At 69.1% G+C, this 18,299-nt stretch overlaps 2 protein-coding genes across 2 annotated transcripts; both read right to left on the bottom strand.

Annotated features, from left to right (window-relative positions):
* Positions 1-119: 119 nt before the first annotated feature.
* AVPR2 (arginine vasopressin receptor 2) lies at positions 120-2,310 on the bottom strand. The gene is made up of 2 exons (XM_077840219.1): positions 1,506-2,310; positions 120-301 (listed from the first exon to the last, which is right to left on the bottom strand). Exons 1-2 carry the CDS (start codon positions 2,308-2,310, stop codon positions 120-122), a joined length of 987 nt encoding a protein of 328 aa, XP_077696345.1.
* Positions 2,311-6,325: 4,015 nt separating this feature from the next.
* Positions 6,326-12,757, bottom strand: PDZD4 (PDZ domain containing 4). Its single transcript, XM_077840217.1, has 9 exons — positions 12,698-12,757; positions 10,820-11,088; positions 9,772-9,862; positions 9,141-9,239; positions 8,884-8,946; positions 8,594-8,695; positions 8,111-8,281; positions 6,899-7,414; positions 6,326-6,835 (listed from the first exon to the last, which is right to left on the bottom strand). The coding sequence occupies exons 1-9, from the start codon at positions 12,755-12,757 to the stop codon at positions 6,326-6,328; spliced, it is 1,881 nt and encodes a 626-aa protein (XP_077696343.1).
* Between the last annotated feature and the right edge of the window lie 5,542 nt (positions 12,758-18,299).

Below are 18,299 nucleotides of genomic sequence, written 5' to 3'. Positions count from 1 at the left end.
CCCCTGCAAGCCCCCCCAGGACAATCCCCCCCAAAGCCATACCCCCCTGCCAGGCTGCTCCAGCTTGTAGGACACCACGTCTGTCCCCAGAGAGCCCCCCGTCTCCCCACGGGGGGCTCTCAGGCCGAGGTACCCGTGAGGGGAGAGTTGCTGGGCAGGGACCCGGCGCGGGGCCGGGGCAGCCAGGGACACATGAGCCGGCTCAGCTCCCCCGAGACGCTGCTGCTGAAAGCCCCGTAAATCCAGGGGTTCGTGCAGCTGTTTAGGCTGGCGAGTAACATCAGCAGGGTGAAGGCTGGTCCTGGGTGGAAAAGGAGGGGGAGGTCAGCCCTGCCGGCACCCCTCACTCCCAACCCGCAGCCCCCACGGCCCTGCTGGCGCCCCTCACTCCCGACCCGCAACCCCCACGGCCCTGCCGGCGCCCCTCACTCCCGACCCGCAACCCCCACGGCCCTGCCGGCGCCCCTCACTCCCAACCCGCAGCCCCCACGGCCCTGCTGGCGCCCCTCACTCCCGACCCGCAACCCCCACGGCCCTGCCGGCGCCCCTCACTCCCAACCCGCAGCCCCCCACGGCCCTGCCGGCGCCCCTCACTCCTGACCCGCAGCCCCCGCGGCCCTGCCGGCGCCCCTCGCTCCCGACCCGCAGCCCCCGGCCCTGCCGGCGCCCCTCACTCCCAACCCGCAGCCCCCACGGCCCTGCCGGCGCCCCTCACTCCCGACCCCGCAACCCCCACGGCCCTGCCTGCGCCCCTCACTCCCAACCCGCAGCCCCCACGGCCCTGCCGGCGCCCCTCACTCCCGACCTGCAGCCCCCCGCGGCCCTGCTGGCGCCCCTCACTCCCGACCCGCAGCCCCCGGCCCTGCCGGCGACCCTCACTCCCGACCCGCAGCCCCTGCAGCCCTGCCTGCGCTCCTCACTCCCGACCCGCAGCCCCCACGGCCCTGCCAGTGCCCCTCACTCCCAACCCGCAACCCGCACGGCCCTGCCTGCGCCCCTCACTCCCGACCTGCAGCCCCCGCGGCCCTGCCGGCGCCCCTCACTCCCGACCCGCACCCGCAGCCCCCGGCCCTGCCGGCGACCCTCACTCCCGACCCGCAGCCCCTGCAGCCCTGCCTGCGCCCCCTCACTCCCGACCCGCAGCCCCCACGGCCCTGCCAGTGCCCCTCACTCCCAACCCGCAACCCGCACGGCCCTGCCTGCGCCCCTCACTCCCGACCCGCAGCCCTCGCGGCCCTGCCGGCGCCCCTCACTCCCGACCCACAGCCTCCTGGTGAGGTCTCTGGGCTGGGAACTGGGTGGGGTTCAGGGGTGTGGTGGAGTCAGGGGCTGGGTGGGGGGTAAAGTCTCCAGCCGGGGGGCGGTGGTGGGGTACAGCGTGGGTGAGGTCTCCAGGCCAGGGGGTAAGTGGGGGGGATGCGGGGGGGTGTCGGTCTCTGGCCTGGGGGAGAGGTCGGGGGGGGTGGGGCAGGGGGGGTCGGTCTCCGGCCCAGGGGGCGTCTCACCTTCTACAGGCGCCTGGGGGTCCCACACGGCCCAGAGCTGGACGCAGAAGTAGGGGGCCCAGCAGAGCACGTAGACCAACACAATGACCAGCGTCATGCGCAGTGTCTTGGCCACGGCCGGCGAGACGGCCCTGCCCTGAGCCCCCTGGGGGCCCCGCCCCAGGTTCCTGGCCACCTCGCGGAAGATCAGGGCCTGGCAGGCGGCGATGAACAGGGTGGGCAAGGCGAAGACCATCAGGGTGACCCAGCTGACGTAGGCCCGGGCCCCCCAGGGCTCAGCGAAGGTGGCCCAGCAGTCGCTGGCTCCCTCAGGCAGCCGCACCTTGGAGAAGATGAAGAGCTGGGGCAGGCTGAGGAGCAGCGCGGATCCCCATGCTGCCACCAACGGGGCCTTCCAGCTGACCCGGCCGCGCCGGAAGGCCACCGCCGGCCGGCAGATGGCCCGGTGCCTGTCGTAGGTCATGGCCAGGATGACGTAGGACGAGGCGAACATGGCCACCACCTGCAGGTACTTGACGGCCCGGCACAGGGGGTCGGGGCCCAGGAACCGGTCGGTGACGTCCCACAGCAGCTGGGGCAGCACCTGGAAGAGGGCCACCGCCAGGTCGGCCAGGCACAGGTGGCTCATGAAGCGGTGCATGGGGGCAGAGCGAGCCCGGCGCCGGCCCAGCGCCCGCAGCACCAGCCCGTTGCTCAGCGTGGCCACCAGGAAGATGACGGTCAAGACGGTCACCTCGGCGGCAGCCAGGGCGGGGTCGCGGGCGTCCGGGAGGGAGGCGTTGGGAGCCAGGGAGGCATTGGGCATGGCAGGCTGGAGGGAGAGGGGGGGCAGCGAGCCCCCGGTGCCAGGTCACTAAACACCGCGACGCAGCACAAGGCAAGTGTGCAAACAGCTCGGCGGGGGCGGGACGCGAGCGTGCAAAGCCCGCCCCACGGCAGCCCACCGGTGCCGGGCAGAACGCGCCACGCGCCTGCCATCCCCATGCCGGGGCGCTGCAGCCAACCCCGCGTGCGGCGGCGAGCCCAGCCTGGCACAGCCGGAAAGGCGGCCCGGGCAAAGGCGGCCCGGGCGAAGGCGGCCCGGGCAAAGGCAGCCCGAGGCTGCGGCACGAGCTCACGATGAGCCCGGCCTGCGAAAGGGCGAACGCGACACACGATGCAGAGCTGGGCCCCGAGGGGAGCCGGCCAATGCCGCCCCACCCCAACCAGCCCTTCGGCAAAGCCACCGGCCGGCACGAGCCCCCGTCACCCCCTGCAGCGTCGCCGCACAACGCAGCCAGGCCCCTGGCCACCCGCTGGCCCGCCAGTGCAACCGGGCCTGGGCCGTCAGCTGGGGCCGCTCCCCCAGACTGGACCCTTCTGGGCAGAGACGCGGGGGAACCCCGGCCAGGGCCCCTGGAAGGGCCAGAGACCCCTGTTCACATGGGGAAACTGAGGCACAGGGAGGGCAAATAACTTGGCCATGGTTACCCAGTGAGTCAGTAACAGAGTCAGGGAGAAAACCCAGGAGTCCAGACTCCCAGCCCGCCTCCCCCCCCCGCTCTAACCTTTAGTCCCCATCCACTCCAACTGGGTTTCCTAGCCTCCCCTCAAGCTCTGCACCTGTCTTACAGCCCCCTGGGTCCCCCCAACTCTGCTGATACCCCTAGTTCTGGGAGGGGGCTGGTGGGATGGAGCAAGTGGGCGGGAGCCAGGACGCCTGGGTTCTCTCCTCCAAACCCATAAAGAGGGTCCCTGCACTCACCTTTTCTCAGAGCACCCACCTGGTGTGGGTGGAGTTTTCTTTCGGAGTTCACCCCCTGTTGGTCTGGGACCCCCCAGAACAAACCCAGCCACAGAGACCCCCACTCCCGATCTCTTGGGTTCTTTCCCTAGCCCCCCCTTTTCCTGGAGAGGTGGAGGTTCAAGCGCCGGACCCCCAAGAGATGACAACTGGGGCTCTGCTGAGAGCCAGGCAGAATAATGGGGGGGCTGGGGTGGGGCTTAAAATCAGCAGGTGGCTGGACACCCCCCCCCCCCCGGCGAGGTAAAAGGCAGAGGGCAGGTCCTGGAATCCGGCCAGAATAAATAAAGACCTTGGTGGATTCTGAGCCCCAGCGGGATGGGGAGGGTGATCGCCCCCTTGCTCCTCCCAGAGCTGGGGAGAGAACCCAGGAGTCCAGGTTCCCAGCCCCCCCACTCTCACCCACCAGCCCCCTCGCCCCTCCCAGAGCTGGGGAGAGAACCCAGGAGTCCAGGCCCCCACCCCCCTCTAACCATTAGCCCCCACCCTGGAGATTTAGGGACTTTAAGGCTGTTACAGCAGCTTCCCCCCGCCCAGGAATTCACCCCCCCCCCGAGTTGCCCCCCCCCCCAATGTTTCTTGTACGTCATTCAACGCCTCATTAGTCAGAGACTCATGCTAGGAAGATGGTATCAGCTTCTAGGGATTGGGGCAGGGGCCCGGACTCCTGGGTTCTCTCCAGGCTCTGGGGGGGCTTGTGTTCAGAGCTGGGGGGCTGCGGGTCGGGAGCGAGGGGCACCGACGGGGCTGGGGGTCGGCAGGGAGGGGCTCTGGAGGGGCTGGGGGGCTGCGGGTCGGGGGGGAGAGGCTCTGGGGGGCTGCGGGTCGGGAGGGAGGGGCACCACCCGTGGGGCTGGAATTTCCTGGCGTGGCTTCGCTGGGCCCGGAATCGCCATAAAATCGTTTCCTCGTTTTTCACGCCCCCCCCCAGCGACTCCAGCTTGATACAGCGAATTCTTGGGCTCCTGCCAACGCCCCTGCGGCCCCCCCCAATCCCCCTTATGAGGTGTCTGGGGAGTCCCCCCCCGCGTCCCTGTGGACGTGGGGCAGAAGCCCAAACTGTTGAGGGAAGAACCCCTGCCCCCCCCCCCCCCCCAGCCAGCCAATCACTGCCCCTAGTGCGGGGCTGGGAGTCCGGACTCCTGGGTTCTCTCCCCGGCTGGGGGAGGGGGGCGGGGTCTTGTGGGTCAGAGCAGGGGGGCTGGGAGCTAGGACGCCTGGGTTCTCTGACCTGCTCTGGGAGGGGAGCAGGGCCTGGTGGCTAAAGCGGGGGGCTGGAAGGGTGAGACCCCTGGGGGGTCCATTCCCGTGGGGGAACAGCCCATGGGGAGGTGGGGGGGGCTCATGGACAGTAAACCCTCCGGACGCAGCCGCATGAAAGGAGTAAAAAGGCTTCCCTTTATTCTGACCAGGCAGATTCGGCTCCGGACCCAGGCATCCGGGAGCCCCCAACCCCCTGCCCCCCCCCCCCGACAGCGCCCCCTGCTGGGAATGAGAGCGGCAAGGGAGCTGTGGACACAGACATGACAGATCTGGGTCAGGAGGGGAGAGGGGCTGGTGGGTTGGGGCGGGGGGGGGGCTGGGAGCCAGGACTCCTGGGTTCTCTCCCCAGCTCTGGGAGGGGCGTGGGGGGTTCAGAGGGGTAGTGGGAACTGGTGGTTGGGGGAAGGGGGTCTGGTGGGTAGCAGGGAAAGTGAGGGGTTCGGGGGCAGTGGGTTCTGGTTTTGGGGGGCTAGTGGGGGGTTCAGGGCAGTGAGGCGTGAGGAGGCAGTGGGGTCTGGTTTTGGGGGGTTGGGGGCAGTAGGGTCTGGTGGTTCGGGGGCAGTGAGGGGTTCGGAGGCAGTGGGGTCTGGTGTTTGGGGGCTAGTGAGCAGTTCGGGGGGCAATAGGGGGTTCGGGGGCAGTGGGGTCTCGTTTGGGGGGCTGGGGGCAGTTCAGGGGGCTAGTGGGCAGTTCGGGGGCAGTGGGTCTGGTTTTGGGGGCTAGTGGGCAGTTTGGGGGGCAATGGGTGTTCGGGAGCAGTGGGGTCTGGTTTTGGGGGGCTGGGGGCAGTTCGGGGGGCAGTTCGGTCTGCTGGGGGAGGAGGGGGGCAGGGGGCCCAGGTATTTCTTCTGCCAGACTCAGACAAACGATTAAGAACTGACCAGCCACGAATCACAGACACGACATAAAAACTGCCCCGGGGGGAGCATGGAGGGCGGGGGTCTTTGTGCTCCCCCTCCCCGCCCTTGTGCTCTATGTACAGCCTGACTCGGTGTCTTTGTGTTTCACGCCCCCCTGGTCCCGATCCTGGGGGGTCCCTGTAGCGAGGGGAGGGGGGGCTGGAGCAGCGTTGGGAGACCCCCCAAAATTCCTCGTTGTCTCAGCAGCTGGGGGTCCCTTCTGCAGCCAGGCATGTCCAGGAGTGACACCAGGTGCCCCCCTCTTTCCTGCTGGGGTGGGCGTCCCCCAGTCCTGGCAAAGTGGGGGGCCCCCACGGTCTTCCCCTGTGTCCTCTGATGGTGGCGATGTGGGGGAGGCAGGATCAGCCCCCAAACCTGGCACATGGGGGAGAAACCAAGTCTCCAAGCCTTGTCACGCAATGGGGAGGGAGCCCCGACTTCTGGTGGGTGGCAGGGGGTGGGAGCCCCAATCCTGGCCGGTGGTGTGGGCGGGGGCCTGGGTGAGCCCTGATCCTGGCCTGGGGCGGGGCAGGGGGAGCCCCAATCCTGGCCGGGGGTGTGAGCGGGGGCTGGGGTGAGCCCCGCTCCTGGTCTGGGGCGGGGCAGGGGGAGCCCCAATCCTGGCCGGTGGCGAGGGGGGAGCCCCGATCCTGGGCGGGGGTGTGAGCGGGGGCTGGGGTGAGCCCCGCTCCTGGTCTGGGGCGGGGCAGGGGGAGCCCCAATCCTGGCCGGTGGCGAGGGGGGAGCCCCGATCCTGGGCGGGGGTGTGGGCGGCGGCGGGGGGAGCCCCGCTCCTGGCCTGGGGCGGGGCAGGGGGAGCCCCGATCCTGGGCGGGGGCGGGGCAGGGGGAGCCCCGATCCTGGCCGGGGCCCCCTCAGACGGTGGTGACGGAGAGCAGCGGGTTGTAGACCCGGCGCCCGTCGGCCGAGCGGGCCCCGTGCGCCAGCATCTCCTGGATCGTGATCCAGTTGTCCAGGATGCGCCGGCTCCGCTTCTTGAGGCTCTTGCGGTGGCTCAGCGCCAGGATGCTGAGCTCGGCGGGGGCCCCGGGGCCCGCCCCCGCCCGCCCCTCGCCCGCCTCCCGCTGCCAGTCCAGCCGGCTCTGCAGCATGAGCTCCCGGCGCCGGCGCTGCTCCCGGGCCCGCAGCAGCTGTTGCTTGCGCTCGCCCCGGCTCCAGTAGCGGCCCATCTTCATCTCGCTCACGGCGTCGTCGTCCGTGGTCATGCCGCTCCGCTCCTCCCGGATCTTCAGCGCCCGCGCCTTCAGCAGCCGGTCCCGGCCCGGGCGCCGCGGGCCCTCGCCCCGCGCCCGGCCCTTCCACTCCGCCCGGGCGCCCGCCGCCAGCCCGCCGGGCGCCGCCAGCCCGCCGGGCGCCGGGCTGCCCTCCCGGGGGCGCCGGGGCCGGGCGCGGGGCGGGGGGCCGGGGGCGCGGGGGCTGCCCGGGGGGGGGCTGCTGCGGCAGCTCTCCCCGGTGTTGTAGGCGCTGGTGCTGTCCTTCTCCGAGCGCTCGGGCACCTCGGTGATGTCGGCCAGCGGGGCCGGGGGGGGCCCCTCGCCCGCCGGGGCCGGCCCCCCCCCGGCCTCCCGCAGCCCGGCCGCCAGGCAGCGCTCGCGGAGCCGCTGCAGCTTCTGCGCCCGCAGGATGTTGCGGCATTTGAATTGCAGGTGCCGGAGCTCCTCCTCCAGCAGGGCCGCGCGGCGCCGGGGGCCCGGGGCCAGGCCCCCCCGCAGCTCCAGCAGCTCCCGGTACCGCTCGGCCTCGGCCTGCGTCAGCCCCGGCAGCTCGCCGCCCGCCGGCGAGGCCCTGCTGCCGGGGCCGCCCCGGGCCTGCAGCGGGGCCGGGCGGCGCTGGGGGGCCGGGGTGCCGGCCGCGCTGGGGGGCTCGTCCCCCAGCAGGTCGTGCTCCGAGCTCTCCTCGTTCCGGGTGCTCTCGTCCGTGCGGCCCACCCCGCTGTCCAGCTCCTGGCCGGCGCTGGGCGGCTCGGGGGCCGCGGCCGGCTGGGGGCGGGGAGAAGGCGGAGGTTTGGAGATTGGGGTGAAGCTGACTTCAGTTCAGGCTCCCCCTGCCCAGCCCCCCGGTTCCAGGCCCCCCGGCGCCCCCTGGCACCCCCTGCCCCGCTGTCACGGGCTCCCAGGTCCTGCCCAGCCTTGGCCCGTGGGGTCCGTGGGGGGAACCCCCATCAGCGCAAGAGCCCTTCTCGGGGGTCCAGCCCCCCGCCTCCTGGAACCGCACCGCTCTGAGCCTGTCTCTGCCGTGGGCCCCTCGTGGGCCCCTCCACCCCCAGAGGGAATAAGGCCCCCCCCGAGCTCCCACCCCCAGAGGGAATAAGGCCCCTCCGAGCTCCCCACCCCCGGAGGGAATAAGGCCCCCCCGGTCTTCGCACTCCCAGAGGGAATAAGGCCCCCTGGTCTCTAGCCCGGAGCGACTCAGCCGGCATAAAGCAGGAGGGTTTAGTGAGGGTCTGAACCCAGCATAGGAAGCTCTCCGGCCTCAGGCCTGGCCCGCCTCAGCCCAGCACGTCCAGTCTCCCCTGCATCCAGGGGGCTCCAGCTGCTCCCTCCCCCCAGTCCTGAGCCCCCCTGCTTCCCCGCTGGGCATCTGCTATCACCGGCCCCAAGCCCCCCCTCTGTCCATTGTCTCCTGGTAAACAGGGTCACCTGGGCCTCACACCAGCCCCCCAGTTCCCTGCCCCCCTGCCCAGCCCCCCGCCCCTCACACCCCCTCACCTGCTGCCCAGGGGTCGCTCGGGGTCTCGTTTCGCCCTCGTGGTCAGAGCCGAAGTCGTCCAGGAAATCCTCACGGTCGCTGTCCTTCCAGCGCCTGGAGAGCTGGGAGTGGACGGGGAGGGGATGAAGCTGCAGCCCCTCCCGTCATAGCCCCCACATTCATCCCAGGCAGCCCAAGGGACCCCCCCAACACCCCCGGGATCCCCCTTCACTGGGGAATGGTGAGCACTCAACCCACCCTGTGACCCCCTGTTCCCACCTCTGGGACCCTGAAATCTCCTCCTGCCTCCACATCCTCCCAGCCCCCCAACTTCCAACTCACCCCCTCAGCCCCCTGCCCCACAATTCCCCCAGCCAGACCCTAAACTGACTCCCCCCTCCTCCCCAGCCCCACCTCTTCGGGGCGCCCCTCACCTCGGTCTCAGGCCTGGCCAGCAGCAGCGAGATGTTGGTTTGTTGCTCCTGGGTCAAGATGGCGACAGCTTCCTCGCGGTCCTGCACCTGCACCCCGTTAATCTGAGGGGACCAGGGGGGCTGAGTCAGCCCCCCGTCCCCCAGGTCCCCATAGCCCTCTGCACCCCCCATCCCCCCATAGCCCTCTGCACTCCTCTTAGCCCCTCGTCCCTCAGCCCCCATATTCCCAGCCCCCCTTAGCCCCCTGCACCCCCAACCCCCATTCCGTAGCCCCCCTTAGCAGCCCCCACCTGGATGATGCGGTCGCCCTCTCGGATGCGCCCATCCTTGGCGGCGATGCTGTCAGGGTTCACCTGGGGAGAGAAGGGGAGATGGGACTAGGGACCAGGACCCCCCCCCATGGCCTCCAGCCCCCCATGGGCTGCCCCAGCCCTCGGCCTGCTCCCCCTCCCCTACAACAAGTCACCCCCTGGTCTCCTCCACCCCCCACCCCAGTTCCTCACCGCCATGGCCCCCCCATCACACCCCTCCCTCAACAGCCCCCCACCTCTCCAACATAGATTCCCACGTCGTCCTCGTCGTCTGTCCGGTAACAAACCATCAGCCCCAGCTTGTCCCGGTGGCTCGATTTGTACAATTCCACCTCCTGCAGGGGGGACGGGGGGTCAGATTGTGACGATGTGACGCAGCGGGGGGGGGGTGTTGACCTGGGAATGTGCCCTGGGGATGGGAGGCCTGGGAGCCTGTGACCTGGGCCGGGGGGGCGGGGGTGACACCTCTGCCCGGGAATGTGGACAGAGGCTGTGGCAGGGAGCCTGCTGGGGGGGTTTGGTTTCAGTTTGGGGCTGGGTGAAGGAACACAGGGAACCCCAGGGCGGGGGTCTGAGCTCCCTGCTCCCCCAGAAGGACTTGACTGAGGGGTCCTGGTTGTACCCACAAGCTCTGTTTTGGACGGTGTCGCTATTGTCCGATAAACCTTCCGTTTTCCTGGCTGGCGGAGAGTCTCAGTGAATCCCAGGAAGAGGGGTGCAGGGTCTGGACTCCCCCACACTCTGTGACACAGATCCTGAATGGAAGCCCTGGTTCCCCCCCACACAAGCTAACCACCAGCCCCCACCTCACTCCCAGAGCCGGGAGAGAACCCAGGCGTCCGGGCTCCCAGTGCCCACCCTGCTCACCTCATACTCCAGTTCCTCTGCCCGCTCTGTCTCTGGGGGGGCCCCTTCCATGATCTCCACAGGGTCATAGTAGTCGTGCCCGAAGGGGGGGCTGTGGTGGAGAACACAAGTTAGCGGGGTTGGGCTGGCAGGGGCTGTGGGTCGGGAGTGAGGGGCACCGGCAGGGCTGGGGGGCCCCAGGGCCGGGCTGGCAGGGGCTGCGGGTCGGGAGTGAGGGGCACCAGCAGGGCTGGGGAGCCCCAGGGCCGGGCTGGCAGGGGCTGCGGGTCGGGAGTGAGGGGCACCGGCAGGGCTGGGGGGCCCCAGGGCCGGGCTGGCAGGGGCTGCGGGTCGGGAGTGAGGGACACCGGCAGAGCTGCAGGGGGGCAAGGGCTGCGGGTCGGGAGTGAGGGGCACCAGCAGGGCTGGGGGGCCCCAGGGCCGGGCTGGCAGGGGCTGCGGGTCGGGAGTGAGGGGCACCAGCAGGGCTTGGGGGCCCCAGGGCCGGGCTGGCAGGGGCTGCGGGTCGGGAGTGAGGGGCACCGGCAGGGCTGGGGGGAGCCCAGGGCCGGGCTGGCAGGGGCTGCGGGTCGGGAGTGAGGGGCACCGGCGGGGCTGGGGGGCCCCAGGGCCGGGCTGGCAGGGGCTGCGGGTCGGGAGTGAGGGGCACCGGCGGGGCTGGGGGGAGCCCAGGGCCGGGCTGGCAGGGGCTGCGGGTCGGGAGTGAGGGGCACCGGCGGGGCTGGGGGGAGCCCAGGGCCGGGCTGGCAGGGGCTGCGGGTCGGGAGTGAGGGGCACCGGCGGGGCTGGGGGGAGCCCAGGGCCGGGCTGGCAGGGGCTGCGGGTCGGGAGTGAGGGGCACCGGCAGGGCTGGGGGGCCCCAGGGCCGGGCTGGCAGGGGCTGCGGGTCGGGAGTGAGGGGCACCGGCAGGGCTGGGGGGAGCCCAGGGCCGGGCTGGCAGGGGCTGCGGGTCGGGAGTGAGGGGCACCGGCAGGGCTGGGGGGCCCCAGGGCCGGGCTGGCAGGGGCTGCGAGTCGGGAGTGAGGGGCACCGCTGGGGGTCACTCACAGCTCGGGGATCCCGAAGGTCTCCAGTGTCATGGTGGGGGGGCTGGGGGCGCGCCGCCGGCCCAGTGCCAGCAGGTGCTCGAAGGTGATGTCCGTCTGCGTCCCGCTGTCCACCAGGGTGGCGGGGTCCCCGGGCAGGGCGGCCCCCTCCCCTCCGCCCCGCGCCCGGGGGCTGTGCCTCAGGACCTGGATGACCAGCGGCTCCTTGGAGCAGCGAAGAGCTTCCAGCGTCTGCTCCTGGGAGAGCCTGGAGAGCTCCTTCCCGTTCACCTGGGGGGTCGGGCATGAGAGACCCCCGAGAGCCCCCGGGCAGATCCCGCCTTTCCGTACGCCCCAGCCCACCTCCAGCCACCCCTCAGTGTGGACACCTGCAGGGCGGCACTCAGCACCCCCAGCAGGGCGCAGCAGGGACCCCCCTACCCCCCCCACCCTGGGGAGTCTGGCTGGGACGAGCCCCCCTGGCTTCCCCCTCATCATATTGTCTCCGTCTCCATCCTTGTGTTACCGCAGCAACGGTTCCCATGGAAACTAGGAGGATTGATACAGGAGCAGGGAGTGTGTGCGGAGGAACCATTGCCCAGCCTGAGCCCCCCAACCAGTTCCCCCCAGCCCTGCCGGCGCCCCTCACTCCCGACCCGCAGCCCCCTGCCAGCCCGGCCCTGCCCCCCCCAGCCCTGCCGGCGCCCCTCACTCCCGACCCGCAGCCCCCTGCCAGCCCGGCCCTGCCCCCCCCAGCCCTGCCGGCGCCCCTCACTCCCGACCCGCAGCCCCCCGCCAGCCCGGCCCCGGGCCCCCCCCTAGCCCTGCCGGTGCCCCTCACTCCCGACCTGCAGCCCCCCGCCAGCCCGGCCCTGCCCCCCCAGCCCTGCCGGTGCCCCTCACTCCCGACCCGCAGCCCCCCGCCAGCCCGGCCCTGCCCCCCCCCCCCAGCCCTGCCGGTGCCCCTCACTCCCGACCCGCAGCCCCCCGCCGGCCCGGCCCTGCCCCCCCCAGCCCTGCCGGCGCCCCTCACTCCCGACTCACAGCCCCTGCCCCCCCACCTCTGCCGGCGCCCCTCACTCCCGACCCGCAGCCCCTGCTAGGCTGGCCCTGCCCCCCCAGCCCTGCCTTGGCACAGGGGCTGGACTAGCGGGGGCTGCGGGTCAGGAGTGAGGGGCACCAGCAGGGCTGGGGGGGCAGGCAGGGCTGGGCTAGCGGGGGCTGCGGGTCGGGAGTGAGGGGCGCCGGCAGGGCTGGGGGGCCCAGGGCCGGGCTGGCAGGGGCTGCGGGTCGGGAGTGAGGGGCACCGGCAGGGCTGGGGGGCCCAGGGCCGGGCTGGCAGGGGCTGCGGGTCGGGAGTGAGGGGCGCCGGCAGAGGTGGGGGGGCAGGGCCGGGCTGGCAGGGGGCTGCGGGTCGGGAGTGAGGGGCGCCGGCAGAGCTGGGGGGGCAGGGCCGGGCTGGCAGGGGGCTGCGGGTCGGGAGTGAGGGGCACCGGCAGAGCTGGGGGGATGGGTGAGAAGTGGGGGGTGGGGGGGATGGGTCAGACGGAGCTAGGGGAGGGTAACTACATGGGGGGCTCCCGAACTGGAGAGATGCAGCCCCTCCCCCTCATTCATTCATCCCCCCAGACCCCAAACCCAGCAGCGATGGGGGGGGTTGTTGCTAGGCAACCTTCCTGAGACTGGTACCTGCTCCCTTCCCCTCCCCCCTGCGGCATCCCCCAGTCCCTCCCCCACCCATCCGTGCAGCCCCTTCCCCCCCAGCGCCCCCCCCAGCTCCCGCTTCCTGCCCCCGGCCCCTGTGCACCCCCCAGCGACCCCGTGCAGGCCCTGCCCCAGCCCCGCCCCATCTCTGTCTGCAGCCCCCCGCCGCCCCTCACCGCAGCCCCCCGCCCCCTACCTGCAGCGTGACCTTGTATTGCTCCTCCGGCTTCGGCACCAGGCAGAGGTTGCAGCCCATGGCGGAACCGGGCCGGGGGGCAGGACGGAGACGGGGGGGGGGCTCAGCCGCCTCCCATCCTACAGGTGGGGCCGCGGGGGGGGCTCTGCTCCCCCGGCCCCCCCCAACGCCGGCCTCGCCGGGGCGCAGCGGGGAGCGGGGTCACCCCCCGGGGGCATGGCGGGGGGGCCGAAGGGCGGGGGGCGGCGGCGGGGGGGCCTCGGGGGGCGGCGGGGAAGACGCGGCTGGTCGGGCGGCGGCGGCGGCTCAGTCCCTGGCTCGGGGGCGGCGGGGGGGCGGTGGCTGGACCCCACCCCCAGCCCCTCCGCTCCGCCCCTCCGGCCCCGCCCCCTCCTCCTCCATCCCCCCCACTTCACACACACCTCCGCCCCCGCCCCCCCATCCTGCCACGCCCCACCCCATCAATCCCTCCCTCCATCCCGCCCCTCCCCCTCTCGCCCCCCCACATTGTGCCCCCCCGCCACCCCCACATCCTGCCACCCCCCACTCCACCCCATCTCTCTAACCCTACCCACCCCCGCTCCTTGCAGCCCGGAAATCCCCATCAATCCCTCCCTCCACCCCTCCTCTGTCCATCCCCCACCCCCTCCATCTATCCATCCCCCACCCCCTCTATCTATGCCCCCTACACCCCTCTATCTATCCATCCATCCCCCCTCTATCCATCCCCCCACACCCCCTCTATCTATCTATCCATCCATCCCCCCTCTATCTATCCCCCCTACACCCCTCCATCTATCCATCCCCCACCCCCTCTATCTATCCATCCCCCCACCCCCTCTATATATCCATCCATCCATCCCCCCACACCCCCTCTATCTATCCATTCCCCCACACCCCTCTATCCATCCATCCATCCCCCACCCCCTCTTTCTATCTATCCATCCATCCCCCCTTTATCTATCCCCCCACACCGCTCTATCTATCCATCCATCCCCCCACCCCCATCTATGCTCCCTACACCCCTCTATCTATACATCCATCCCCCTCTATCCATCCCCCCGCACCCCCTCTATCTATCCATCCCCTACCCCCTCTATCTATCCATCCCCCCCACCCCCTCTATCTATCCATCCATCCATCCCCCCTCTATCCATTCCCCCACACCCCCTCTATCTATCCATCCATCCATCCCCCTCTATCCATTCCCCCACACCCCCTCTATCTATCTATCCATCCATCCCCCCTCTATCTATCCCCCCTACACCCCTCCATCTATCCATCCCCCACCCCCTCTATCTATCCATCCCCCCACACCCCTCTATCCATCCATCCCCACCCCCTCTTTCTATCTATCCATCCATCCCCCCTTTATCTATCCCCCCACACCCCTCTATCTATCCATCCAGCCCCCCACCCCCATCTATGCTCCCTACACCCCTCTATCTATACATCCATCCCCCTCTATCCATCCCCCCGCACCCCCTCTATCTATCCATCCCCTACCCCCTCTATCTATCCATCCATCCCCCTCTATCAATCCATCCCCCCCACCCCCTCTATCTATCCATCCATCCCCCCTTTATCCATCTCCCCACACCCTTCTATCTATCCATCCATCCCCCCTCTATCCATCCCCCACCCCCTCTATCTATCTATCCATCCATCCCCCACCCCCTCTATCTATCTATCCATCCATCCCCTCTTTAACCATCCCCCCACACCCCTCTATCTATCCATCCATCCCCCACCCCCTCTATCTATGCCCCCTACACCCCTCTATCTATCCATCCATCCCCCCTCTATCCATCCCCCCACACCCCCTCTATCTATCCCCCCTACACCCCTCTATCAATCCATTCCCCCCCACCCCCTCTATCTATCCATCCATCCCCCCTCTATCCATCCCCCACCCCCTCTATCTATCTATCCATCCATCCCCCACCCCCTCTATCTATCTATCCATCCATCCCCTCTTTAACCATCCCCCCACACCCCTCTATCTATCCATCCATCCCCCACCCCCTCTATCTATGCCCCCTACACCCCTCTATCTATCCATCCATCCCCCCTCTATCCATCCCCCCACACCCCCTCTATCTATCCCCCCTACACCCCTCTATCAATCCATTCCCCCCCACCCCCTCTATCTATCCATCCATCCCCCCTCTATCCATCCCCCACCCCCTCTATCTATCTATCCATCCATCCCCCACCCCCTCTATCTATCTATCCATCCATCCCCTCTTTAACCATCCCCCCACACCCCTCTATCTATCCATCCATCCCCCACCCCCTCTATCTATGCCCCCTACACCCCTCTATCTATCCATCCATCCCCCCTCTATCCATCCCCCCACACCCCCTCTATCTATCCCCCCTACACCCCTCTATCAATCCATTCCCCCCCACCCCCTCTATCTATCCATCCATCCCCCCTCTATCCATCCCCTCACCCCCTCTATCCATCCATCCCCCCGCCCCTCTGACCTCCCCCTTAGGGGTCCCGCCTGCTGTCCCGGCCACGTGCTGCATGGAGAGGTGAGACCCAGGGGCTCAGAGACGCCCCCCGAGGCCACTCGCCCGGCCGGGCGGGGCTGGTGCCCTGAGCCCTGGGTTTGCCGGGCGCTGGGAACCGGTGGCAGGACCGGGGTCGCTGGCCCATGACCCGCTTGGTCATTCCCTGGGCGCCCGGCCTGGCCACTGCGGGCCCAGGACACTGGGCTGGACGGACCTCGGTCTGAGACCCTGTGGCCGCTCTTCTGTTCCTACACATCCAGGGGGCCAGGACTCCTGGGTTCTGCCCCCGCTCCGGTGGTTGGAGCAGGGGGGCTGGGAGCCAGGACTCCTGGGTTCTCTCCCGGCTCTGAGAGGGGAGCGGGGTCTATTAGTTAGAGCAGGGGGCGCCGAGGGCCAGGACTCCTGGGTTCTGCCCCGGCTCCGGGAGGGGAGGGGGGCTGGTGGTTGGAGCAGGGGGGCTGGCAGCCAGGACTCCTGGGTTCTGCCCCGGCTCCGGGAGGGGAGGGGGGCTGGTGGTTGGAGCAGGGGGGCTGGCAGCCAGGACTCCTGGGTTCTGCCCCGGCTCCGGGAGGGGAGGGGGGCTGGTGGTTGGAGCAGGGGGGTGTATTCATTACTCCATCTTTGGCCCTGGGCGGGGGGGTCTCAGTACCGACCCCAGGGGCTGTGGCCAGGAGTTAAATTCTGTCACTGTTGGAAGCAGGAGACGCGGCCTGGGGGGCTGGTATCCGGGCACCTCGCGCCTGACTCTGCGGCGGGGGGGGGCTCAGCAGCCAGTTGGGCGGGTTCCGGCTGCAGAACAAAGACCCCCCCCCGCTCTGCTTCCCGGCGCCGCCTAGCAGCGAAAGGCCCCGTGCCCCCCCCGTGTGGGCTGGGCACGATGCGGGGACGAGGGGTGTCGGGGGTGCTGGGAGGCCCATCTAGGGGTATGGGCGGGGGGTGTCTGGGGGTCAGAGATCAGCTTCTGGGGGCGGTGTTAGTGGTTTCTGGTGGGGTTGGGCAGGGTCCTGGCGCCCCCCAACCACAAGACCCCCCCCGGCTCCCGGCCCCTCCAGCGGACGGGGATAGTCTGGGCACCAGCTCCCCCCTTCTGGGCTCAGTGTAGAACCCAGGCGTCCTGGCTTCCCCCCCGCCCCCCAGCTCGGGAGAGAACCCAGGCGTCCTGGCTCCCCCCCCAGCCCGGGAAAGAACTCAGGCGTCCTGCCCCCCCCGCCCCCCAGCTCGGGAGAGAACCCAGGCGTCCTGGCTCCCCCCCCCCACAGCCCGGGAAAGAACCCAGGCATCCTGACCCCCCCCCGCCCCCCAGCTCGGGAGAGAACCCAGGCGTCCTGACCCCCCCACCGCCCCAATTTTCTTTGGCGCAGGGAGTGCGACTGTCTGGGGCGCTACCGTAATACACAGAATATCCCGCCCCCAAACTGTGTGGATGCTACCGTAATACCTTGTATTTCCCCACCAACCGGAGTTACCGTAATGACCATAATAATATGCCCCCGGACCAGAGTGCTACCGTAATATCAGCGCCGCAATGGGCTGCTCCTGTAATACCCAAAACCTCCTCAGACCGTCACCAGAGGTGCTACCGTAATGCCCAGTATAGCGGCTCCCTTGTGTCTCTGTGTGCGGCGCTTTACCGTAATATACGTAAAAGGGCCCCCATCAACGGGGAGGCGAGGGGGTAGGTTGTGCCATAATACACATAATAGCGCCACCCACCCCTCCACTTTGGGGTTGCTACCGTAATACAGCTAATATCACCCCCTCCAAGACTTTAATGATACTGCCACAAACATAACAGCCGCCGTCCATATTGGGGTGGGGGGGCGGGAGCTACCGTAATACACCTAATGTTCCTCCCCGCAATGGGGGGGCGGGGAACTGGGGGCTGCTACCTTAATATCCATACCATCCCACCTTCCTGGGCGGGGGGGAGGGGGGAGCTGCTACCATAACACACCTAAAATTCCTCCCCTCGATTTCTGGGTGGCAATGCACCCCTGGTACATCTCACATTGCTCGGGTTTCTTTTCAGAGCCGGGGCACGCGCCCATAGTCGCCCCCTTCCCAGGAAACCCCCCCCAGCACCACACGGAGCCGCCAGGTTTCAGTTTTTATTCCGCCAGGTTTCGAACTCGGTTCGGTCTGTACAGTGTAGATATAAAAAAGCCATCAATCAAGACGCTAGTGACAGCCAACGAGGGGGAGGACACGGGGGGGGGGGCGCATGGCCTTAGCTGGCCCCAGGGACGGGATTTCGGGAGGGGACTTTTTTTATAATTTTTTTTCCCTTTTCTTGCCGTATATGGAACGCGAAGCCACGACTACCCCACAGCACACAGCAGGCCCAGACCACGGCTAGCACGACGACCCAGCGGGGGGGGGGACCTATCTACACGGGGCAGCCCCCGGCCAGGCCGCCACCCAGCCAGGGGGGGCATTTTTAAAATGTTTTTTAAAATCTGTTTTATGCAAAAAAAAGGGGGGGGGTTGGGGGGCCACACAGCAAAGCTGAGACCCCGATGCAGGAGGGGGAGGGGAGATCCAGGGGGCACAGAGAGAACAAGAGGCCACTTGGCTTGAGAAAGGTGGTTGCAAAGGCAGCTGTGTGAGAAAAGCAGGGGGGGCAGTTCCCTTTCAAGGGGGTGAAATGGTGATGCCGGCCCCCCGCAGAGAGTCCAGGGGGTGGGTGGTGGAGGTGAATTTGTGGTGGGGGGGCAGGGGACCCTCCCGTGGGGAGCTCCCAGCATTGACGAGGGAGGGGCAGGGGAATCCCAGGACCCTGGTGAGGTATGAACAGCCTCCCCCATTAAATGCAAAGGAAGTGGAGGAGGAGGCTGAGCAGAATTAGGGGGAAACAGTCAGTTCCCCCTACCCTCCCCCACCTTAAAGGAAACCAACTGACCTAAACATGGGGAAAGGGCTAGGGATGGAACCCAGGAGTCCGGGCTCCCTGCCCCTCGCTTGGCTTCTCAGTCTCACTCCCAGGGGCGGGGCCGAGGCTGAGGCCAGAATGATTAAAACATGGAAAGATGCGGGGAGGGGGGTGTCTATTTTTTGGCAAATATTAACCCTGGGTACGGAGCCC

Source organism: Eretmochelys imbricata, chromosome 23 (assembly GCF_965152235.1).
Source record: "Eretmochelys imbricata isolate rEreImb1 chromosome 23, rEreImb1.hap1, whole genome shotgun sequence".
Lineage (NCBI taxonomy): Eukaryota > Metazoa > Chordata > Testudines > Cheloniidae > Eretmochelys > Eretmochelys imbricata.
This window is presented reverse-complemented; position numbering and strand designations above follow the sequence as displayed.

Excerpts from the sequence above, each read along its gene's own strand:
- AVPR2 (XM_077840219.1), bottom strand. The coding sequence starts at position 2,310 with ATGCCCAATGCCTCCCTGGCTCCCAACGCCTCCCTCCCGGACGCCCGC. Across the intron at positions 302-1,505 it reads CCCCCAGGCGCCTGTAGAAG|GACCAGCCTTCACCCTGCTG; the intron begins GTGAGACGCCCC and ends TTTTCCACCCAG.
- PDZD4 (XM_077840217.1), bottom strand. The coding sequence starts at position 12,757 with ATGGGCTGCAACCTCTGCCTGGTGCCGAAGCCGGAGGAGCAATACAAG. Across the intron at positions 9,863-10,819 it reads ACCTTCGGGATCCCCGAGCT|CCCCCCCTTCGGGCACGACT; the intron begins GTGAGTGACCCC and ends TCTCCACCACAG. Across the intron at positions 8,947-9,140 it reads TGGGAATCTATGTTGGAGAG|GTGAACCCTGACAGCATCGC; the intron begins GTGGGGGGCTGT and ends TTCTCTCCCCAG.